The sequence below is a fragment of the Ursus americanus genome, chromosome 9 (genome assembly GCF_024610735.1).
Source record: "Ursus americanus isolate L20-20 chromosome 9, mUrsAme1.1.p, whole genome shotgun sequence".
Classification (NCBI taxonomy): Eukaryota; Metazoa; Chordata; class Mammalia; order Carnivora; family Ursidae; genus Ursus; species Ursus americanus.
This window is the reverse complement of record NC_142135.1, coordinates 481,323-501,359: the sequence shown is the minus strand read 5'-3', so window position 1 is coordinate 501,359 and position 20,037 is coordinate 481,323. Positions and strand designations below refer to the sequence as shown.

At 54.6% G+C, this 20,037-nt stretch overlaps 1 protein-coding gene across 11 annotated transcripts in view; it reads left to right on the top strand.

Moving 5' to 3' along the window:
• The first annotated feature begins 457 nt into the window (after positions 1 to 457).
• ADCK5 (aarF domain containing kinase 5) overlaps positions 458 to 20,037 on the top strand; it is a 20,924-nt gene continuing 1,344 nt past the window's right edge. For 2 of the 11 annotated variants that reach the window (XM_087864478.1, XM_087864479.1), the window contains exons 1-9: positions 8,349 to 9,717; positions 12,108 to 12,229; positions 13,191 to 13,340; positions 18,775 to 18,850; positions 18,975 to 19,175; positions 19,255 to 19,395; positions 19,482 to 19,595; positions 19,699 to 19,830; positions 19,899 to 19,982. In XM_087864478.1, the coding sequence (XP_087720604.1) occupies positions 9,670 to 9,717; positions 12,108 to 12,229; positions 13,191 to 13,340; positions 18,775 to 18,850; positions 18,975 to 19,175; positions 19,255 to 19,395; positions 19,482 to 19,595; positions 19,699 to 19,830; positions 19,899 to 19,982 (1,068 nt within the window). In that variant the 5' untranslated portion in view covers positions 8,349 to 9,669. Of the gene's footprint in view, positions 568 to 1,244; positions 1,388 to 8,344; positions 9,718 to 12,107; positions 12,230 to 13,190; positions 13,341 to 18,774; positions 18,851 to 18,974; positions 19,176 to 19,254; positions 19,396 to 19,481; positions 19,596 to 19,698; positions 19,831 to 19,898; positions 19,983 to 20,037 lie in introns of those variants that run through there. The other 9 variants (XM_045777338.2, XM_045777333.2, XM_087864477.1 and 6 more) reach the window with 9 other exon arrangements.

The following is a 20,037-nucleotide window of genomic DNA, read 5'->3' as shown; positions in this document are numbered from 1 at the left end:
GGATAATGGGAACAAGGTGATTCTGACACTAACTAAAGCAGGAGAGGCCTGGGGTGGTGTGTTTCACGGCAGAGACACCGGCTTCACCAGGGCCCCGATATAAGGAACAATAAGCAGGGACCATTGGGCTGCCTGGGAGCGGAAGGAACCACGTGGAGAGGGAGGAGCCGTGTGGGAGGAGGAGGGTCCATAAGGGACGACCGGACCCTTGCGGGAAGATGGGGAGGAGCTGATGGGAGAGGGGCCAGGTGGGACCAGCCTTAGTGGAGAAAGCTTCTGGAGCAGTCCACGTGAACGTGGGGAACCTGGCAAGTGTGGAATAGGGGATACGAGGCCCAGGGCGGTCGCTGCAGGACGGCCAGGCCACTAGACAACTCCGTGCAGATCCGCGTCCCGGATCCCGAGGGGCGTGGCTGCTGAAGGGAGGAGCCAGCAGGGGGGCGGCGCCGAGCTCAGCTCAGTGGCTGCAGGTGCGAGGAAGGAGGCGGAGCAGGCTGGGGTCCCGGGGAGAGGAGGCCTTGACAGCCTGAGGAGAGAACCTGGAGCGAGTGGTGTTTCCCTGGCAGGGTGAGAGAAGTAGGGACGAGAAGCATTGGCGCGGGCTGCGTGGGCCTTTGAGAGGAGGGGACGGGTCCTGCCCTGCAACCCGGGCAGGCTGGCAGGCCAGGGCGGGGGGAAGAAGCCTAACCGTGGGTCTCGTCTGCCCTGTGCTCACCACTCGCGGCGTCGCTACTGACTGTCCGCCTTGCACGACGCCCGGCACACAGCAGGCGCTCATGAGAATTCCCGGCTTCGATCCAAGGAACAAGGACATGTAACCTCATTTTGCAGGGAGGAAAGCGAGCCGGGAAGCAGTTAAAGAGATTCACCCTAACCGGTGGCACAGAAGTGTTGAGTCCCTCCCCGCCCCAGCAGTCCGGGCTCCAGCTTTCAGAGCAGTGTCCCCCCACCGCACCTCTATACGGACCCCTCCCTCCCGCGTCCGCCCATGCTGTGAGCTCCCGGGGAACCAGAGAGCTGACCTCCCCGAGCCTCGGCTTCCATCCGGTGGGAGCAGACCCCTGCCCCAGAGCGGCAGTGAGGACTGAGCCGGGGATCGCCTGCGGGCGTGGACGCGGGCGGGTGGACGCAGGGCGCGCGGGTGGACGCAGGGCGCGCGGTCCCAGCCTTAAAGCTAGGCTGCGGCGGCCGCCAGGAGGCGCTGGTCCGCCGCGGAGGCGGACACGCTCGAGCGTGGCCTCCGGGCTCCGCCCACCGCCGTCAGGGCGGGGCGCGCGCGCGCACAGCGACCCCGCCCCGCAGGGGCTGCTGGGCCGGGCGACGCGAGGCTGCGGCGAGCGGGAGCCGGAGCGGCGGCGGCGCGGCTTCTTCGAAGATGTGGCGGCCGGTGAGTTCCCCGCCCGGCGCGACCCGGCGCCCGCTCCCACAGGCCCCGTCAGCCTCCGTCCGGAACCGCGGGGCCACCCCCGAGCCGCCCGGTCCTGGGCCGCGTCGGGGACCGTCAGGGCTCTTGGGGGCGGGCGTCCTTCACCGCTGTCGGAGTCCCGGTTCTTCGCGGTAGAAACCCCTAGACCGTGCTGGGGAGGCGCTGGGTTCCACCGGAGGGCCCACCGCCGGACTGCCCCCCGGCACACCCCAGACGCCGCTCATCTCCTCGCAGGCAGATTGGCCGCGTGCCCCCGAAACAGCCCTTAAAACCTCCCCCATCTTAGCCCTCGCGGACACCCCTCCTCACCCCTTCTCCGGCGCCCACGTCTGCCTTAGACGCCTCGCTGCTTCATCCTCTGCGGCGGTCCCGGACCGGAGGTCCCTGCTCCCGGCTCCCTTTGCTCTGGTCTCCAGCCCACCTCACGTCATCCTGAGCCGACACCTGCCGCCCGGCTTCTGAGCAGAGGAGAGGACTGGGGGCGTGGGGGCGGCGGTGTCAGCGCTGGGCTCCCGCCGGCGCAGCCCGCCCTGGAAAGCCTCTCCCCCGCAGGCCTTCCTAGACTTCTGCCTGGCCCTAGGCTGTCCTCCCAGCCCCTGAAAGTGGCAGCCGCTCCTCCCATTCTTTTCTCAGTTGGGCCTTCCATTTTGCTCTCTCTGCAGTTTGGATCGGCACCTTTTTTTTTTAAGGATTTTATTTATCTATTTGAGAGAGAGAGAGCGCAAGCACGAGCGGGGTAAGGGGCAGAGGGAGAAGCAGACTCCCCGCTGAGCAGGGAGCCTGATGTGGGACTTGATTCTGGGACCCTGGGATCACGACCTGAGCCAAAGGCAGCAGATTAACTGACTGACCCACCTAGGTGCCCAGGATCGGCACCTTTTAAAACCTGGTGTCATAATCACTGACCCAGCTCTCTCCCACTCTAGCCCCAGGAATCCATCCTTTTCCTCATGGGCTTTAGGGCTGAAGAGACTGAAAGGGTTCATTTGCATTTTCAACTTGGTTTTCTACAGGGCTTGTATTTTTCTAGTAAGCCTAGCCTTGTAGGTTTAGATATTAACAGTACCGATGCATTTCTTTTTTAAAAATTTAGATTCAATTAACATATAGTGTATTGTTGCTTTCAGAGGTAGAGGTCAGTGATTCATCAGTCTTATATGACACCCAGCGCCATTACATCACGTGCCCTCCTTCATGCCCATCACCCAGTTACCCCATCTCCCTAAGAGTCTCTTATGGTTTGTCTCCCTCTCTGATTTCATCTTGTTTTATTTTTCTCTTCTTTCTGCTGTTATTCTCTGTTTTGTTTCTTAAATTTGTGGAATTTCTTAAATTCCACATATCAGTGAGATCACAAAATTGTCTGACTTATTTCACTTAGCATAATACCCTCTAGTTCCATCCTGTCATTGCAAATGGCAAGATTCCATTTCTTTTGATGGCTGAGTAATATTCCAGCGTATATACAGACCACATCTTCTTTATCCATTCATCTGTCGATGGGCATCTGGGCTCTTTCCATAGTCTGGCTCTTGTAGACATTGCTGCTATGAACACTGGGGTGCAGGTGCCCCTTCAGATCATTACATTTGTATCCTTGGGGTAAATACCCAGTAGCGCAATGGCTGGGTCGTAGGGTAGCTCTATTTTTATTTTTATTTTTATTTTTTTAAGATTTTATTTATTTATTCAACAGAGACAGAGACAGCCAGCGAGAGAGGGAACACAAGCAGGGGGAGTGGGAGAGGAAGAAGCAGGCTCATAGCGGAGGAGCCTGATGTGGGGCTCGATCCCATAACGCCAGGATCACGCCCTGAGCCGAAGGCAGACGCTTAACCGTTGTGCCACCCAGGCGCCCCAGGGTAGCTCTATTTTTAACATCTTGAGGAACCTCCATACTGTTCTCCAGAGTGGCTGTGCCAGCTTGCATTCCCACCAACAGTGTAGGAAGGTTCCCCTTTCTCCACATCCTCGCCAACATCTCTTGTTTCCCGACTTGTTAATTTTAGCCGTTCTGACTGGTGTGATCTGTATCTCACTGTGGTTTTGTTTTGTATTTCCCTGATGTCAAGTGATACTGGGTCCTTTTTCCTGTGTCTTATGGTCATTTGTATGTCTTCTTTGGAGAAATGTCTTTTTATGTCTTCTGCCCATTTCTTGATTGGATTATTTGTTCTTTGGGTGTTGAGTTTGAGAAGTTCTTTATAGATTTTGGGTACTAGCCCTTTATCTGATAAGACATTTGCAAATATCTTCTCCCCTTCTGTGGGTTGCCTCTTAGTTTTGTTGACTGTTTCCTTTGCTGTGCAAAAGCTTTTTATCTTGAAAAAGTTCCAATAGTTCATTTTTGCCTTTGTTTCCCTTGCCTTTGAAGACATGTGTAGCAAGAAGCAGCTGCAGCCGCGGTCAGAGAGGTTGCTGCCTGTGTTCTCCTCTAGGATTTTGATGGATTCCTGTCTCACATTTAGGTCTTTCATCCATTTTGAGTCTATTTTGTGTAGGGTGTAAGAACATGGTTCAGTTTCATTCTTCTGCATGTGACTGTCCAGTTTTCCCAACACCTTTTGTTGAAGAGACTGTCTTTCTTTCATTGGATATTCTTTCCTGATTTGTCAAAGGTTAGTTGACTGTAGAGTTGAGGGTCCATATCTGGGTTCTCTATTCTGTTCCATTGATCTATGTGTCTGTTTTTGTGCCAGTACCATACTGTCTTGACGACTACAGCTCTGTAATAGAGCTTGAAGTCCAGAATTGTGATGCCCCCAGCTTTGGTTTTCTTTTTCAATATTCCTCTGGCTATTCAGAGTCTTTTCTGGTTCCATACAAATTTTAGGATTATTTGTTCCATCTCTGTGAAAAAAGTTGATGGTGTTTTGATAGGGATTGCATTGAATGTGTAGATTGCTCTGGGCAGCACAGACATTTTAACAATATTTGTTCTTCCAGTCCATGAGCATGGAACATTGTTCCATTTCCTTGTGGCTTCCTCAGTTTCTTTTATAAGTGTTCTATAGTTTTCTGAGTACAGATCCTTTACGTCTTTGGTTAGGTTTATTCCTAGGTATCTTATGGTTTTGGCGCAATTGTAAATGAGATAGATTCCTTAATTTTTCTCTTTTGTCTCATTGTTAGTGTTAAAATGCAACTGATTTCTGTGTATTTTTCTGTGTTTTTATATCGTGCTATGTTGCCGAATCCTTGTACGAGTTCTAGCAATTTTGGGGTGGAGGCTTTTGGGTTTTCAACATAAGTACAGATGCATTTCTCTTAATTTTTGTGACTTTCAATGAGCAGCTGCCTTACACAAGGGTGTTTTATGAACTGAGATGAGGCAGAGTTAGTGTGAGAGCCAGGCAGACAGGCACTGAATTGGCCTTTAGCACAGCACTTTACAGCTTACAAAGTGTCTGCACATATTCAGGTCACTTAATCCTCCCGACCGCCCTAAGGAGTAGGCAGGCAGGTTTCAGCTTCTGATGAGGAGCTGCTCACATCTGGTAAGTGGAGCAGAGCCAGGTAAGCTTCTGAGTCTTGACTGGTGCCAAGAGGGTCATAGACCTTTGGAAAAGAAAAGGGCGGGGTATTCATGGTCCTCTGGGCCATCTCTGCTGGCCCAGATTCTCAGGCTCACTTCCTACCTGTGGGAACATTTCTGTGCCTTGGATTCCCCTCCTGCTGGAGCACACAGGACGGTTGACCCTGCCAGTGAATAGACCTGGTTCTTGTCACCGCTGTAGCTCTTCTGGTTTTGGCCTCATCATGAGATGCAGCAGCTGCTTCTTCGTGCTGTGGGCTGGGTTGCCTGCAATGACCTTTCATCCCGTAATGTGCTCTGTCTGATTGATAGGGTGGCAGGGAAGCAGGCAGCTCGGCCTGTTGGTGACCTTTGTAATACCTGTTTGAATCTCACTACTCAGAGCCCTTTTTTTTCGTTTTTCCTGCTTTATAGGTTGTTAGCTAAGTTCCAGATGAACACTCTCTTTCTGCAGGCAGGCTGTGCACACACTCTAAGAAAGCATGAGACGTTGGGGTAGAGAAGGTCCATTTCATCTCATCCAAACTGAAAGGCTTTGAAGTGGTGGGTGCAGAGACAAGTGTAAGCTAGGGCTGTCCCAGGCAAGCCAGGGCATGTGGTCACCCTGGTGACAAGGCACTGGTGCGTGGGCGAGCAGCCTGGGGGTCCACAGCTCTCTCTGCCTGTTTGCTGGCAGGCTCTGGTGCTTAAGCTCTGGGTGTGATTTGAGTTATACGTGCTGTGCTGGAAATTGCCGTGGACTGGTTCTTGGAAGATCTGGCTACAGGTTCTGTCCATATTTATAGTCACATGGCTTCTTTGGGCTTCGGGGTGTCTCTTGGATGATGGGGATAGTTTGAGGAGCACTGGCCATCCCAGACTGGAAGGAGCCATGTACTTGAATGGGCCTGTGGACCCTGGTGGGGGCTCTGAAGTTGTCAGCATGAGGCCCTATCCTTGGAGTCCTGTCCGGAGCCAGGCTGCTGCAAGGGCTGCTGCCATCTCTTGCCTGACCGTGGCCTTCTTCATAGTGCTCACCTAGCATCCAAGGTTGGGCCATGCGGGGTTCTGGTTCATTCTGTCACCATTTATCTAAATGCAGCAAGCCTTCACGGAGCTCCTGCTTTATCTAACAAGCGCTGCACTAGACCTGGGAAGCAGAGAGATAACTGAGAGGTGGGCCCTGCACAGGCTGGTGGGGGGCAGAGGCTAAACGAACAGTCACACTGTGGTGTGGTAAGGTGGGCCCTGCACAGGCTGGTGGGGGGACAGAGGCTAAACTAACAGTCACACTGTGGTGTGATAAGGATAGTGGGAGAGGCGTGTACAAGTTGCAGAGGCGGATGGGGGGACGAGAGACAGGACTGGGGAATTGGGGTCTGGTGAAGGGTGCTCCAGGCAGGACAGCAGCCTGGAGAACAGGCCTGGGCCTGGTGCTGAGTGAGCTGTCCAGGTCCTACCACAGGGACCTTTGTTATAGGGTGAGTGAAGATTCACTGACTGCTGGGAAAGGAATTGGGGAATGGTGAGATGCAGCCCGAGTCCTTACTGCTCTGAGGGCATCCGAAGAGCAGAAACTGGTACTGGGGACTGCAGCCAGGGGCCGTTCCCGTTCTGTCCTTGCCCCCGCTGAGGCTTGGGGTGCAGCCAGGGCCTTGTGCTTTAGTGTAGAATAATCCAGAGTTAGCGTGCCCTTCTATGAAAGAACACGCGTGTGGCCCCTCCTGCTTAGCCCTTAGGGGCATCTGGAGGGTCTGGGGCTCTTGTGATGCTGGGTTTAGCCTGTGGTCTTGGGGCAGCCACGCCTGGGCTCTGGCACGTTACATTCCCTGCCAGCCCCCTTGCTTCGGCCTTGGTGCTCGCAGCCTCTGAATCGTGAGGCCTTTTGCTGTGCTCCTCCAGTTTATTGGCTAGAATAGTTCATGGATCTTTCCTTTCCATTCCTTGTGAATGCTAGTGTCTCAGAATAATCACTTTCCGTCAGCTGTGGCCATGTTCCTTCTCGGTTTGTGGTGGTGGAGCTTCTGAATCCATGAACAGCACGGGAACTTTGCCGCAAACCTGGCTGTCCCTTTGCTCGCTCCTGCCCTTCTGCCCTGTTAAGTAAAGCATTTCTTTGTATTCTGTATGTCACCTATCTCAGAGTTTTACATATGTTGGAAATAGTCTCTTTTCTCTTCTAGACTAAATGCTTTTTTTCCTTCTGAAAAAGCGGTGGAAAGCTGATGATCAGTTAACTAAATAGTTCAATTTAATCTAGCAAGTACATGCTTCTTCATGTTAGGTTGGAGCGGGCTTGTGGGGGCAGGGCTGTTGGCAGGAGAGTAAAGGCATGGGGACCAGCAGGTGGCATGGCACAGTCAGCAGGAGGGCTGAGTAGAGTAGCTGCTCCTTGACCCCGGAATGACCTCAGCATGCCCATCTGCCTGGCCTGTCATGTGGGCTAGGCACCGTGCATAGGGCTTTGCAAATGTTCACTTGACCCATACATTAACAGTACAGTGGTCCTTGCTTTATAGACTGTGAAACTGAGGTATAGAGAGAGAAGTACCTTGCCCTCAGTGCACAGCTAGTACTTGCTAGAGCCTGCATTCCAATCCCAGGCTTAGAAGTCTGCGTTCATAGTCTGCCCCTTCTCAGCCTTGGCTCTACCTGAGTCTCCAGGGCAGGGCCATCCTGGGCACTGTCTGGTATTGGGCATTGTCCCTGGCCTCCACCCATTCAGTGCCAAGAGCACCCCTTTCCCTGGTTGTGACAACTAAGAGTGTCTCCAGACAGTGCCAGATATCCTGGGCACACAGTTGCCGCCGGTGAGTACACCTGCCCTGCCCTAGCTGCCCCATCTTCAAAATGCCGCCTTCCTAGGATATGGAGAAGAAGGAACCCTCTTACCCTGCTGGTGGGAATGCAAGCTGGTGCAGCCACTCTGGAGAACAGTCTGGAGGTTCCTCAAAAAGTTAAAAATAGAGCTACCCCTCGACCCAGCAATGCACTACTAGGTCTTTATCCAAAACATACAAAAACACTAATTCAAAGGGACACATGCACCCCTTTTGTTTAAAGCAGCACTGTCAACAATAGCCAAATTATGGAAGCAGCCCAAGGGTCCATCGACTGATGAATGGATGAAGAAGTGGTGTATATACAATGGAATATTGTTCAGCCATCAAAAGGAATGAAATCTCGCTATTTGCAACAACACGGGTGGAGCTAGAGGGTAATGACGCAAGCAAAGAAAGTCGGAGAAAGACCATATGATGTCACTCGTGTGGAATTTAAGAAACAAATAAGCAAAGGAAAAAACGAGAGACAAAGCAAGAAACAGACTCTTAAGTATAGAGAATGGATGGTCCCCAGAGGGGAGGAGGATGGAGGGGTGGGAAACAGGTGGTGGGGACCCAGGAGTGCACTTGTGATGAGAACCAGGTGATGTGTGTAAGTTTTGAATCACTGTGTTGTACGCTAGTGTAACACTGCGTGTTAACTATACTGGAATTAAAATAAAAAACTTAAAATAGGGGTGCCTGGGTGGCTCAGTTGGTTGACCATCTGACTCTTGACTTTGGCTCAGGTCATGATCTCAGGGTGATGAGACCAAGGCCCATGTCAGGCTCTGCGCTGGGCATGGAGTCTGCTTAAGATTCTCTCCCTCTCCCTCTGCCCCTTCCACGCTCTCCCTCTCTCTCTCCCTCTCAAAAAAACAAAAACAACTTAAAAATGCATGACAATAATATAAAAGTCAGGAAGGTTAAAAATAGAATTGACAGGAGCACCTGGTGGCTCAGTCGGTCAAGCGTCTGCCTTCGGCCCAGGTCATGATCCCAGGGTCCCGGGATCGAGCCCCACATTGGGCTCACTGCTCAGCAGGGAGTCTGTTTCTCCCTCTTCCCCTCCACCTGCTTGTGCTCTCCCTCTCTCTCAAATAAATAAATTTAAAAAAATAGAATTGACAGTGTACTAAAGTATTTGTAAGGAGGGGGGAGGAGGTAAAAGTAATTATTTGTATTAGACTATATTAGGTAAGGGATTCATAGTTTAGTCATTTATGTAACTATACAAAGCTTTGTATGTGATTGCAACTAATTATATTTTTCTAAAGGAAACAAAACAGTGCCACCTTCCTGACTGGGACTTGGGACAGCATAGCAGATGCCTGTGACCTTTAAATACAGGGACGAGCCGACAGAATGGTCGCACGTAGTTAACTGTGCAGATACCCGCCACCTAGATCCACCCGTTATGAGTATCTTGCTCTAGTTGCTCCTCTTTCCATTTGAAACCATATATTGTGTTGTCATTGGAGCAGTTGCAAGTAAGTTGCTGATACTTTGACACAATCTATAAACATTTCAACATGCGTCCCCTAAACAAGATCGTTCTCATGTAACTTAATCGTGCCTGAGAGTGTGAACGGTAATTCCTGAATGTCTGTCGTATTCTGACTACCTTGCTGTCCCAGGACTGTGTTTACAGGAGGTTTCCTGCTGCCCAAGGTGCGCCTGGCTGTTGTGTCTGTCTAGCCTCCCAGTCTACAACAGTCTTCCCATTTTTTTCCTGTGATTGTTTTTTAATTTGTTGTTACAAAATTGCAAACGTTGGGGCAGCTAGGTGGCTCAGTTGGTTGAGTGTCTGATTTTTTTTTTTCCTTGAGAGAGAGAGTGTGAGCCACAAGCAGGGTGAGCGGCAGAGGGAGAGGGAGAAGCAGACTCCCCACTGAGCAGGGAGCCCGATGCAGAACTCGATCCCAGGACTCTCGGGATCAGGACCCGAGCCAAAGGTAGGAAGTGTCCGGGCCTTGGTTTCAGCTCAGGTCATGAGCTCAGGGTCCTAGGATCAAGTCCCACGTTGCACTCCTCACTCAGCGGGGAGTCTGCTTGTCTCCCTCTCCCTCTGCTTGCTTTCTCTGTCTCTTTCCTAAATAAATAAATCTTAAAAACTTGCAAATATTTATAGAAGCAGAGACAATTGATAAATGGCTGTGCCCAGCACCAGTGTTCCCAACTCATGGACCCTAATGACTTTCTGAAGAGGCCAGGCCGTTTAGAGGATGTCCTGCACCCTGGATCCACTTGTTGGACATGCGCAGGGTCACTGACAATGAGTGCTGAGCTCCAGTGGCTGGCGGCTGTTGTCTGTTCTTATCCAGTGGTCTTGCAGTCTTCTTGAGAAGATCGGAATCACGACACAGCCCTCACTGGCTAGAGTTCCAGGCAGCACTCCCTGGCTCTCAGGCACCAGCCTTGGGCCATCTTGCCAGTTCCTCACGCTTGCCTTGAACCTGCTTGGCTCCATCACCCAGCACCCTCCTCCTGGGCTGACCTCCCCAGCACACTGCCCACTTCCTGCAGGAAAACCCCAGGGCCCCTTGGGATGCTCTGCCTGGCTCCAGCTTACTTTGCTGCCCACTCTTTTTGGGCACCCCCCCCCCCATCAATGAGTATACAGTATGTTTTCCAGCCACATAGGCCTCTCCTCCCCAGAAATGCCCTGTGCTTTCCTGGCTTCAGGCTTCTACTGACTCCACATTCTCTGTATAGAAGATGCTCTGTGATGTTCACGTGGAAGTCCTGCTCTTTGCCAGATGGCAGGATCCTCCCTCCCTTGTGCCCCATGCTGTCCCCGTGTCTTCTTGGTTTTGTCTGCATCTGTCTGTGGCCCCTGGTTGCATACAGGACCCAGTGTCAGGGCATCTCCGGAGGGGTTGATGGGTATGTATGGTAGAAGATGCGGAGTCAGGGGAGGCGTACAGGGAGGGAGGGGGCCAACGGCCTTAAAGAGAATAGGCGGGGGCTGGATGGAGCCTGGACAGAGGTGCATCTGAGGGGAGCGTATGGTGTGGGCAGGACGTCCTTCCTGGCACCCTGCTTGTTGTCACAACCCTTGGGATCCCAGGCTGAAGCCCGCCGTGCTGCAGGCACTCAGTTCTGAGCTACTGTCCACCAGGTCTGTGGTCACAGATGCTGATCCCCTGGGCTTCCTCTTCTGCTGCTGAGCCTCAGCATAGCTGTGTGCATGTGGCCAAGGCAGGTCACGCAGGCCTGGGGGTGGGGGTGGGGGGTGACATGCTATCCTGCTCTCTTGCACAGAAAGCCTAGGGGCTCTTGCTGCCACTGGTCCTCACCCCCTGCCTGCCTGCAGCTGCCTTTCTCGCCTCTGTGGGTTTCCTGGAGGGTCTGTGCTCACTGTGCGTGGCCTTGCCGAGCAGGGGTTTTCTGTCAGCCTGTGTTCTCCTGGGACAGTAGGTCATGGACCTTTTCCTTTGACTTTTGTGTTGTTTTGCAGTCCTTGAAATTGTCTTCAGGGCTGTGTCCTTTGGCCAGAAAATGATTGGAAAGTCAGTCCTTTATTTGGTCCAGAGTTCACAATGATAATGTTAACATCTGTGCCATGGGTCATGACTTACTATGCATAACCTTTTTTTTTTCCCTAAAAAGAGAATTTGCAGTTGGCAGTTTGTGGTTGAGGAACTTAAGACCCCATAATTCAAATAAGATTGGGAGTCCAAGGGTGTCAGTAAGCGTAGCAGAGCCTGTGATGTTTCTGGGGTCCCTGGGATAAACCAGTGCCCTGTGCAGTCCCCGTGGTACTTGTGGCTGTGGCACGTCTTCCCCCTGGCCTTCCCCGCCCTCTTCCAAGTCTCCGCCGCTGGGGTCCTAGCAAGCGTTTTCAGAACAATCGCCTACGCAGGGTCCCTGTTACTGCTTCTGGTCTCCCACCCAAGAGTTTGACATCTTTCTGATTGTGTGATTAAGCATTATTGATCGATCGTTCCTTTGGAAATTCAGAATGACTTCCTGAGGTTACTGGTCAGTGGGGTGAGCAGCAGAAAAATAGTCAGAGGTCCCAGGGCCCCCGGGAGAGGTCCGAGGCGGGGACGGAGGGGACCCTCAGAGGTGGTGCGTTCCTAATGACCTTTCATGGTGCATAGAGGCTGAAGCTCCTGGTGCATAGAGTGGAGCCTTGCCTTTTCTCATGTCATTCTTGGCTCTCGGCCTCGCACTCCAGAGGTGGAATTGTCCTTGCATTCCTGAACCAAACGTGGGCCTGGTCCCGAGCACGGGCCCTGCATGTGCTGACAAGCGCTGATGACATGCTTGGGTACAGGGAGGTACAGCTTGCCCTCAGCTCCGGGCCTGTGTGAGCCTGCGTGGTGTGTTCCCTTTGCAGGCCCAGCTCTGCCGCTTCCACTCTGCCCTGCTGCAGAGCAGGCCGTACCCCTGGCCGTCCCCTGCTGGGCCGTCCCCTGCTGCCTTCTCCAGGAGAAACCTCAGGGTCCTGCCTGCAAGGTGGTGAGTTTTCCACAGCCCCAAGTGCCCCCTAGGGCCCGTGCCTCTTGCCAGTCAGGGATGGAAGACCTCTCTTGTGAGGCCCAAGGCTGGGCTTCTCTGTGCTTCCGTCTCCAAGACAGCTGCGTCTGCTCCTGCGCGTGGTGCCCTGGTGTTGTCACCCCCTGCCCCTGCCAGGGACCGGAGCTCCTAGGGCAGGACTCCCTGATGGCAGTGGCATGAGCACGCAGCGGCCAGAGCTGTGTGCTCTGAGAAGACAGAGTAACAGGTTCAGAGCGTGCAGAAGGGTGGGACCGCTGCGGATGGGTCCAAGACAAGAGGTAGAAGTAGTGAGAAATGGAGGTGGGAGGGTTCCAGGCCTGAGGCCAGCGGGCAGGTCAGGGCGGGAGTACGGTGGGAAGTGTCAGGAGGCTAGACTCGGGCCTGGCGGGCCGCAGAGTGTTACCCAAGTGTGCGCTCGCTGCCTGGTGACCTCGGGATGGATGTGAGCAGATGCCGGGCTCCTGTCGGGCTCCCCCTAGTCGCCGCCACCTGCGCATCTTGTCCCGCTCTGCCGTCCTGGCACTTCGCTGTTGGGTTGGGCTGTCATCAAGGTGGACAGTGGCTGTGACTCTGTACAGCGTAGGAGGCCCTCGTCAGGTGAGGATCTCAGCTCTGCCTGTGAGCTGCTTCCTGTGTAGCCAGAGAGCTGCTTGTTTTGCTCACTGGCCCCTTGGAGCCTGGCGTCCACGGTGTCCATGGGGTGCAGGCAAGGTGACTTGGAACATGCTAGTGACCACATGGGCCTCTGGCACCGGGGTTGCCTGAAGAGGCTTCTGGTACAGCTGCAGCTCCCTGGGGTGGGCTGGGCTCTGGCTGCGAGTGCCCCTCAAGCTGTGGGGGGCAGAGGCCTGCAGAGCCCAGGCCCAGTAGGCAGGGGGCAGACGGGAAGTAACCTGCACCATACACCCCTGTCTCCCTCCAGGTCCTTCAGACCCCAGCCCCTATGGAGGAAGGTGCTGTCTGCTGCGGTGCTGGGGGTACCCCTGCTCCTTGGGGCCCGCTATTTCACTGCCGAGCCTCAGGAGAAGAGAAGGATGAGGCTGGTAGTGGACGGCGTGGGGCGTTTCGGCAGGTAGAGGGGGCGGGGGCGTGGCATGGCTTCCTCGCCTGCCCAGGCCGGTCCTGAGATGTGGGCTGGGAGGGGCTGCAGGGTCCTGCTGGAAAATTCCAAGCTGCTTTCCAGACACTCCAGTGCTTCCAGGTCCCCGTGGATGTAGTGCCAACGAACCATGACCACTGGATACGGCCTCTTGCAGACCCTTCAGATGAGCCTTGACCAGTTGGCTTCTGCCAGCTTCCTTCCTCCTCTTCTCGCCTCCACTCCCAGTGGCCTGGACTAGAGGGGGCTAGTGTCTGGTCACTGACATTAAGGGTGCCTTAAACTGAAGGCCTTTTCATACTCCCTTATCTACCAGTGCAAGATTCTTCGGGGATAGGGGTGATCTTCCTGTTGGGGCCCCTTGGACAGACATTTCCACCATCCGTCAGATCCAGGAATTCCTACAGCCAAGAAATCCTGAGAACCAGCTCTTGGCTTTGAGTGAAACCTCAGTCCACCCAAACGCACTGTTGGGCTGGGCTGGGGTGTGACATGGTTGCTCGGGGAGGTGGCTCACAGGAGACCTTGCTCGAGGAGGCTGTGGGGGTGGGGGCTGCAGCTCTGAGCACGTGCAGACTCTCAAACCTGCGTCCATCTCTCAAGGGAAGGCTTAGGACTGCTAAGGCCTTTGGGCACTTAGCCAGAAACTTCCCTGAGATTTATGCTAGTGGAGACCATTGTCGGGTGGGTGGCTGAATGCTTCACCACTGCCTGTCTTGAGGACACAACAGGCTCCTCACTTGGCTCTGTTGACGGTGGTCCCGCCCCTGCGCTCCTGTCTCCCCAGGTGGTCAGGTTTGCATGAAGCACCTAGTTGCCCTCCTGGGCAGGTTCTGGGCAGTGAGTTCTCCGTCCTGTAGGGTTGTCCAGTCTCCCAGAACTGAGGTTGACGAGGGCAGAGCCTGGAGTCGGCTCTGTCTTTTCTTCTGTGGCTCTCCACTGTGCGGGAGGGCGTGGGACTGGTGGGGACCGTCCCCATGCAGCCTGCTTCCGAAATGCACACTTGGCATGTCCGGGCTTGTCTTACCGTCCGCCTCACACTGCTGCTGTTCCCCAGTGTCAAATGCACCATCGGCAAGCCTGCCTTCTGATGAGGTTCAGGTGAGGTTCAGTGGGGTGGAGTCCGGAGCCGACAACCGAGAAAGAATTCTTGAGACGTCTTTGGTGCAAAACGGTGGTTTATGAAAGCTCAGGGACAGGACCCGTGGGCAGAAAGAGCTGCTGCCCCGGGGTTGTGAGGAGTGGCCCATTCTATACCCTCAAGTTGGGAGGTTAGAGATAGCGTAAGTCTCTAAGGAATTCTGGAAGCAAGGTCTCCAGGACCTTGAGGGGGCTAGCTACTGTTGGGAAAGGGTCATTTATTACCGTCTAATAAAACCTGAGTCATGAGACCCTTCAGATGTGTATCGGTGGGCCGTATGCTTGGGGGCTGACTGCCAACACGTATCTTGGGGGGTTAGAGATAAAGGAAGTTTCCAAAGGAGTTTTTATACGTTAAAGTAGACTTACAGGATCTTGGTGGAGGGGAGGGGGTCAGGCTAGGACCGCCTTTTGCCCTTAGCGAAGTATTAACATGGAGGCAGCTGAGTTCCTAGAGGAATGTCACCCTGCCTGTTTCAAGGACTTGTCAATGGGCTGTAGGTAGTAAGGACTGTTTCTTTGTCCTTTAGGGCAGCCAGGAGTGCCTGAGGGATGTCACATACATCCCATGCGGGAGGGGCGGTGTTTGCAGGGTGTCAGCTTCTGCTTTGTCCTCAGCTTGCCTTCCGTTCCCTCATCACCTTCTCTGCTTCCTTCCTGAGAAAATGTATTTTTACGGGTTGCTTTCAAAGGCTGAGCCGGGATTGGAGGGAGGGAGCTAGAACTATTCTTCTCCCAACTTGTACTTGTTAGCTGTAAGCCCCAGCAGTTGCCAGGACAGGCAGGCTGGGCACAGGGGCGACCACAGGGCCTCCGGGGTCAGGGGCAGCGTATGCGCAGGTGGGGAGCAGGTCAGACTGACTCACCACCAGGGGACTTGGGAGCTCCTTATGTTGCAGGAGAGCAGAGAGCAGAACACATCACTTGTGTGTGTGTGAGAGAGAGAGAGAGAAAGAGAAGGCTCAGAGATGAGTGGTGGGAAGTCTGCATCAAGGCCTTGGTTTCTTACCCCCACCCCTTATTTAATTTTAACTTCTCAGAAACCTGTGGGCTTTTTTTTGGACACAGTTTCAAGTGTCCAGAAAAGTTGTAGGACTAAGACAAAAGAACTTTTTTTCTTCTTGAAACCTCTACAAATGAGTTGTCAGTGTGCTCCATTGCCCCTGCAAGCTGGAGGGTATTTCCTAAGCAAGGACATTCTCCACGAGCACCTTCAGGACACTGGCACGTTATGAACCACTGAATGCCTCAACTCGTCCACCTGTCACCCAAGTGTCCCAGCAATAACCTTTGTAGCACAAGGGTCCCGTACCAGGCCCGTCTCTAATTTCCTGCAGTCTAGAACAGTCCCCCTGTGTCTCCTTGGCTCTTATGGCTAAACTTAAGGTCAGGCATGGCCCCCCAGGCCCCCATGTGTGCCCAGGGCTGTCAGTTTCGATGGTTCTCTAGGATGAATCACAGAACTCTGGAAAGTGCTGTACTCTGGATTAAGGTGTTATCATAGCAAAAAAGATAGAAATCGGAATGAGCCCAAGGAAGAGATGCACAGGGTGAGGCCTGGGAGAGCCCCAGATTCAGTGCCGTGCCCTCAGAGACCTGTTACAGCGCCGCTCCTGCCCTGTCCCTGACATGCGACCGTGTATCTGGGTTGTTCTGTGAGCTTCAGTGTGCATGGTTCCCACGGGGCTCTCCTTCCGGGAGTGGTTGAATCGCTGAGCTGAACTGTGTCCAGTCTCCCTCCCTCCCCCGGCTGCGCTGATCTCTGGCAATCTGAGAGCGTCCTCAGCACGCACCGTCCGGGCCCATCACCAATCACAGACGCTCCTGTCACTTGGGAGATCACAGGGCTTCAGAGGCCACCTTCCAGGAGCTGGGGCAAAGGCCAGGCCTTTCTGGCTAAAGTTAATTCTTCACTACACAGTGACCTTGACACGTTGGGAGGCGTGTAGGCCAGTAATGTTGTACAACGGGGGTCAGCAAACTGTGGCCAAACACGGCTGCTGCCCATTTGATAAATAAAGCTTTTTTGGGCCTGTGGTCTTGTCCGTTGTGCGTACGTTGCCTGTGGCTGCTGTCACTGTGACAGCAGAGGTGAAACCGTATGGCTTATGAAGCCCCAAATCTTTACCGTCTAACTTTGTAAAGAAAAATGTTGCTGACCCCTTTTGTAAAAGGCCCCTCCAACATTTCGGCACTGTTCTGCACCCCCGGGCCAGCGCGTGGTCTGCCCGGGCCCCTTGTCTGCGTGATGTTGGGGTCGGTTCCCGTTGCCCTTCTGCCCACTGGCTCAGCACCTCCCAGGACTCCTTCGGTGCGTTCATGCTTACTGCAGTCCCCAAGTGGTGGTTTCCCTGGTTCGGCCATTCCACGCCTGTTAGTTGCGGTTCTCCTGTAAGAAGACTCTCTTCTCCCGTTTATCTGTATCAGTCTGGACTCGTGGGTGTTTTGTTTGACTCTGTTGACAGAGAGCTGTCGCGCTGTGCTGTGTAAACGGCTCTAACCCACTCACCCCAGCCAGACCCAGGGAATAAACAGGACTGTCTGTGAAGAACGGAGTGCGGGGTTGTTGGCAGGCTGAGCAAGGGTACAGGATTTTTGTTGCTGACTGTTCAGGTTTAGCCTTTGTGATCCTTTTCTTTTTTTATTTCCAAGTCTTTATTTAACTTCCAATTAGTTAACATACAGTGTAATATTAGTTTCAGGTGTAGATCCTTTTATCGCCAACATTTTATTGTAAAAATTTCAAATGGAGTTGGGGACACTGTACAGTGAACCTAGATTTTGCCATTACATCTTCAAATTGTTGTGTTTGTGTTTTTTTGTTTTGTTCTGTTTTTAAGCTCCCACCCGAGTCCTTTGGCCGTGTCCCCATTTCTGGAGCATTTTATTCCTTCTTGCACGGAGATGCTCCAGGCTCATCTTGTTCTTTCCTGGGCCTGGAATCAGCCGTGCTCCGGGGAGCCTGGTTCCTTGGGTCGGAGAGGGGTCTTAAGGACCGTGGTGTGGATGTTGGTTGCTCCCAGGCCCTTCCACAGGCTAGAGCGAGGGGTGTTTGGACAGATGGCCGTGTGCACGCACACTCACCTGTGTCCGTCTCTGTATCTAGCCATACACAGCACATCTTGCATCCACACACATATTTCCCAGTACAGAGATCATTCTCATTCACTCCTTTTCCAGAACTCCTTTCTCCAACTGGGAGAATCTTGGCTTCCCTTGTCTGTAATTTAGTGACCTCTTCCATCGGTCACCGAGTGTAGCAACTACCCCACCCCTTTGCAGACCTTGCATTGCCTTTTGGACTGAATTATTCAGGAAGGGGGGAAGCCCCCCTCCCCCGCTTTGTATCTCTAGGGAGCTCAGAGAAATCCTGTACCCTTGCTCAGCCTGCCAACAACCCCGCACTCCGTTCACAGACAGTCCTGTTTATTCCCTGGGTCTGGCTGGGGTGAGTGGGTTAGAGCCCGTTTACGCAGCAGTGTGGCAAGCGTAAGGGGCAGGCTGACCTCTGACGCTGATCGAGCACGCTCAGTCACCACGGCCCCTGGGAGCAGCACATACCCCAGCAGGGAGGCAGACCTGTCCAGAATCCAGGAGCCTTTTCCTTCCCGCCTTTTAACTCTGACCTCCTGAGGCAGGAAGTTAGAGGTTTGGCTTGACCAGTGGCCCAAGGTCCCCTCAGGGCTTTTTCCTTGAGGAATAGGAGCCCTACACCCCCTCTCATGAAGGTCTGAGGGTCTGCTGTCTCTGATGCTGGAGGCTGGGCTTGGCCCTGGTTCCTTCCCTCTCCAGACCCAGGGCTGCCTATCCACAGCCTCGGCCACGGGGAGTGAGTTCCCTCGCCAACATGAGGGGCCCAGGCCCCCAGGGCTGTGGAGAGCACTGGGATCCGGCTCCCTGGAGGCCGCTGTCCACGGACATGTCTGCACAGGGGAGCTGGTGACAGCAGCTGGCTCGCTCGCCGTCACCACTGCTCAGGCCTCAGGTGCTACAGGAGAATGAGGAGGAAGCCGTGCCTGGTTGTCAGGGCCTGAGCGCCCCCAGCTCTTCCCGCCCCCAAATGCCCTGGGTGCCCATTGGTGCGTGTGCGGGCAGGGGTGGGGTGGATGCAGGCTGCCCATCGTGTAGACTGGGAGCTGAGACGGCCCTGCTGGCAGTGCTGAGAGCAAGCAAGCTAGACCAGAGCCTGTCCTCTCCCGCCTGGTCCAGGCTGCGAACGCAGGAGGCACTGTGCCTGCCCAGGGCTGAAGGCCGCCTCTGCCAACAGGTCTCTGAGGATAGGCCTCCAGATCTCCCTGGACTACTGGTGGTGTGCAAACATCGTCCTGCGAGGGGTCGAAGAGGTTTGTCCCTGCATCCTAGCCACAGTGGGAGAAGGGGGGTATGGTGACAGCTAGATGAAGGTGGGTGCTGGGGGCGCTAAGGCGCCCGCCCGCTCCCATCCTTGCCCTCCATGCCTGTGGTCAGAACAGCCCGGGGTACTTGGAGGTGATGTCTGCATGTCACCAGCGGGCAGCTGATGCCCTGGTCGCCGGGGCCATCAGCAATGGGGGCCTCTACGTGAAGCTGGGCCAGGGGCTGTGCTCCTTCAACCACCTGCTGCCCCCGGAGTATATCAGGACCCTGCGTGTGCTGGAGGACAGGGCCCTCACGCGCGGTTTCCAGGAGGTGAGCCCCTTCTTGGGCTGTGAGCTCTGGCAGTGCCCCCCCCCCCGCCCCCACTGCTCCAGGAACCCTCTCCTGCCAGGTGGACGAACTGTTCCTCGAGGACTTCCAGGCCCTGCCCCACAAGCTCTTTCGGGAGTTCGACTACCAGCCCATTGCCGCCGCGAGCCTGGCCCAGGTGCACCGAGCCAAACTGCACGACGGCACAGAGGTGGCCGTGAAGGTACGCGGGGGCTCGCTCTTCGCTGCAGCGGGGTCTGGGGCGGTGCTGGCGGCCCTGGCTCCTCCCTGCACCCTCGCCCAACCCAGGTGCAGTACATCGACCTGCGGGACCGCTTTGACGGGGACATCCACACTCTGGAGCTCCTGCTCCGGCTCATCGAGTTCATGCACCCCAGCTTTGGCTTCAGCTGGGTGCTCCAGGTAACCGCTGCCCAGAGACGGGCTGGAGCAAGCAGGGTCCACGTTACGTGCTGGGGTGCGCTGGTCCCCGACCTGGACCCCCAGCTGCCCATGTGGCCCCCAGGACCTGAAGGGCACCCTGGCCCAGGAGCTGGACTTCGAGAACGAGGGCCGAAATGCCGAGCGCTGTGCACGGGAGCTGCAGCACTTCCGCTATATCGTGGTCCCCCGCGTGCACTGGGACACGTCCAGCAAGGTGGGCTGGGCCCCCTCCTGGGTGGGAATGTGCAGCCCTGCTGAGCTCAGCCACTTGCTCTCTCCCAGCGTGTGCTGACCGCCGAATTCTGTGAAGGCTGCAAGGTCAACGACATGCAGGCCATCAAGTGCATGGGTCTGGCGGCGAAGGATGTGAGTGCCGTGTGCATCAGTGTGTGGGTGTGGGAGGGGCGTGTATGTGCCCTAA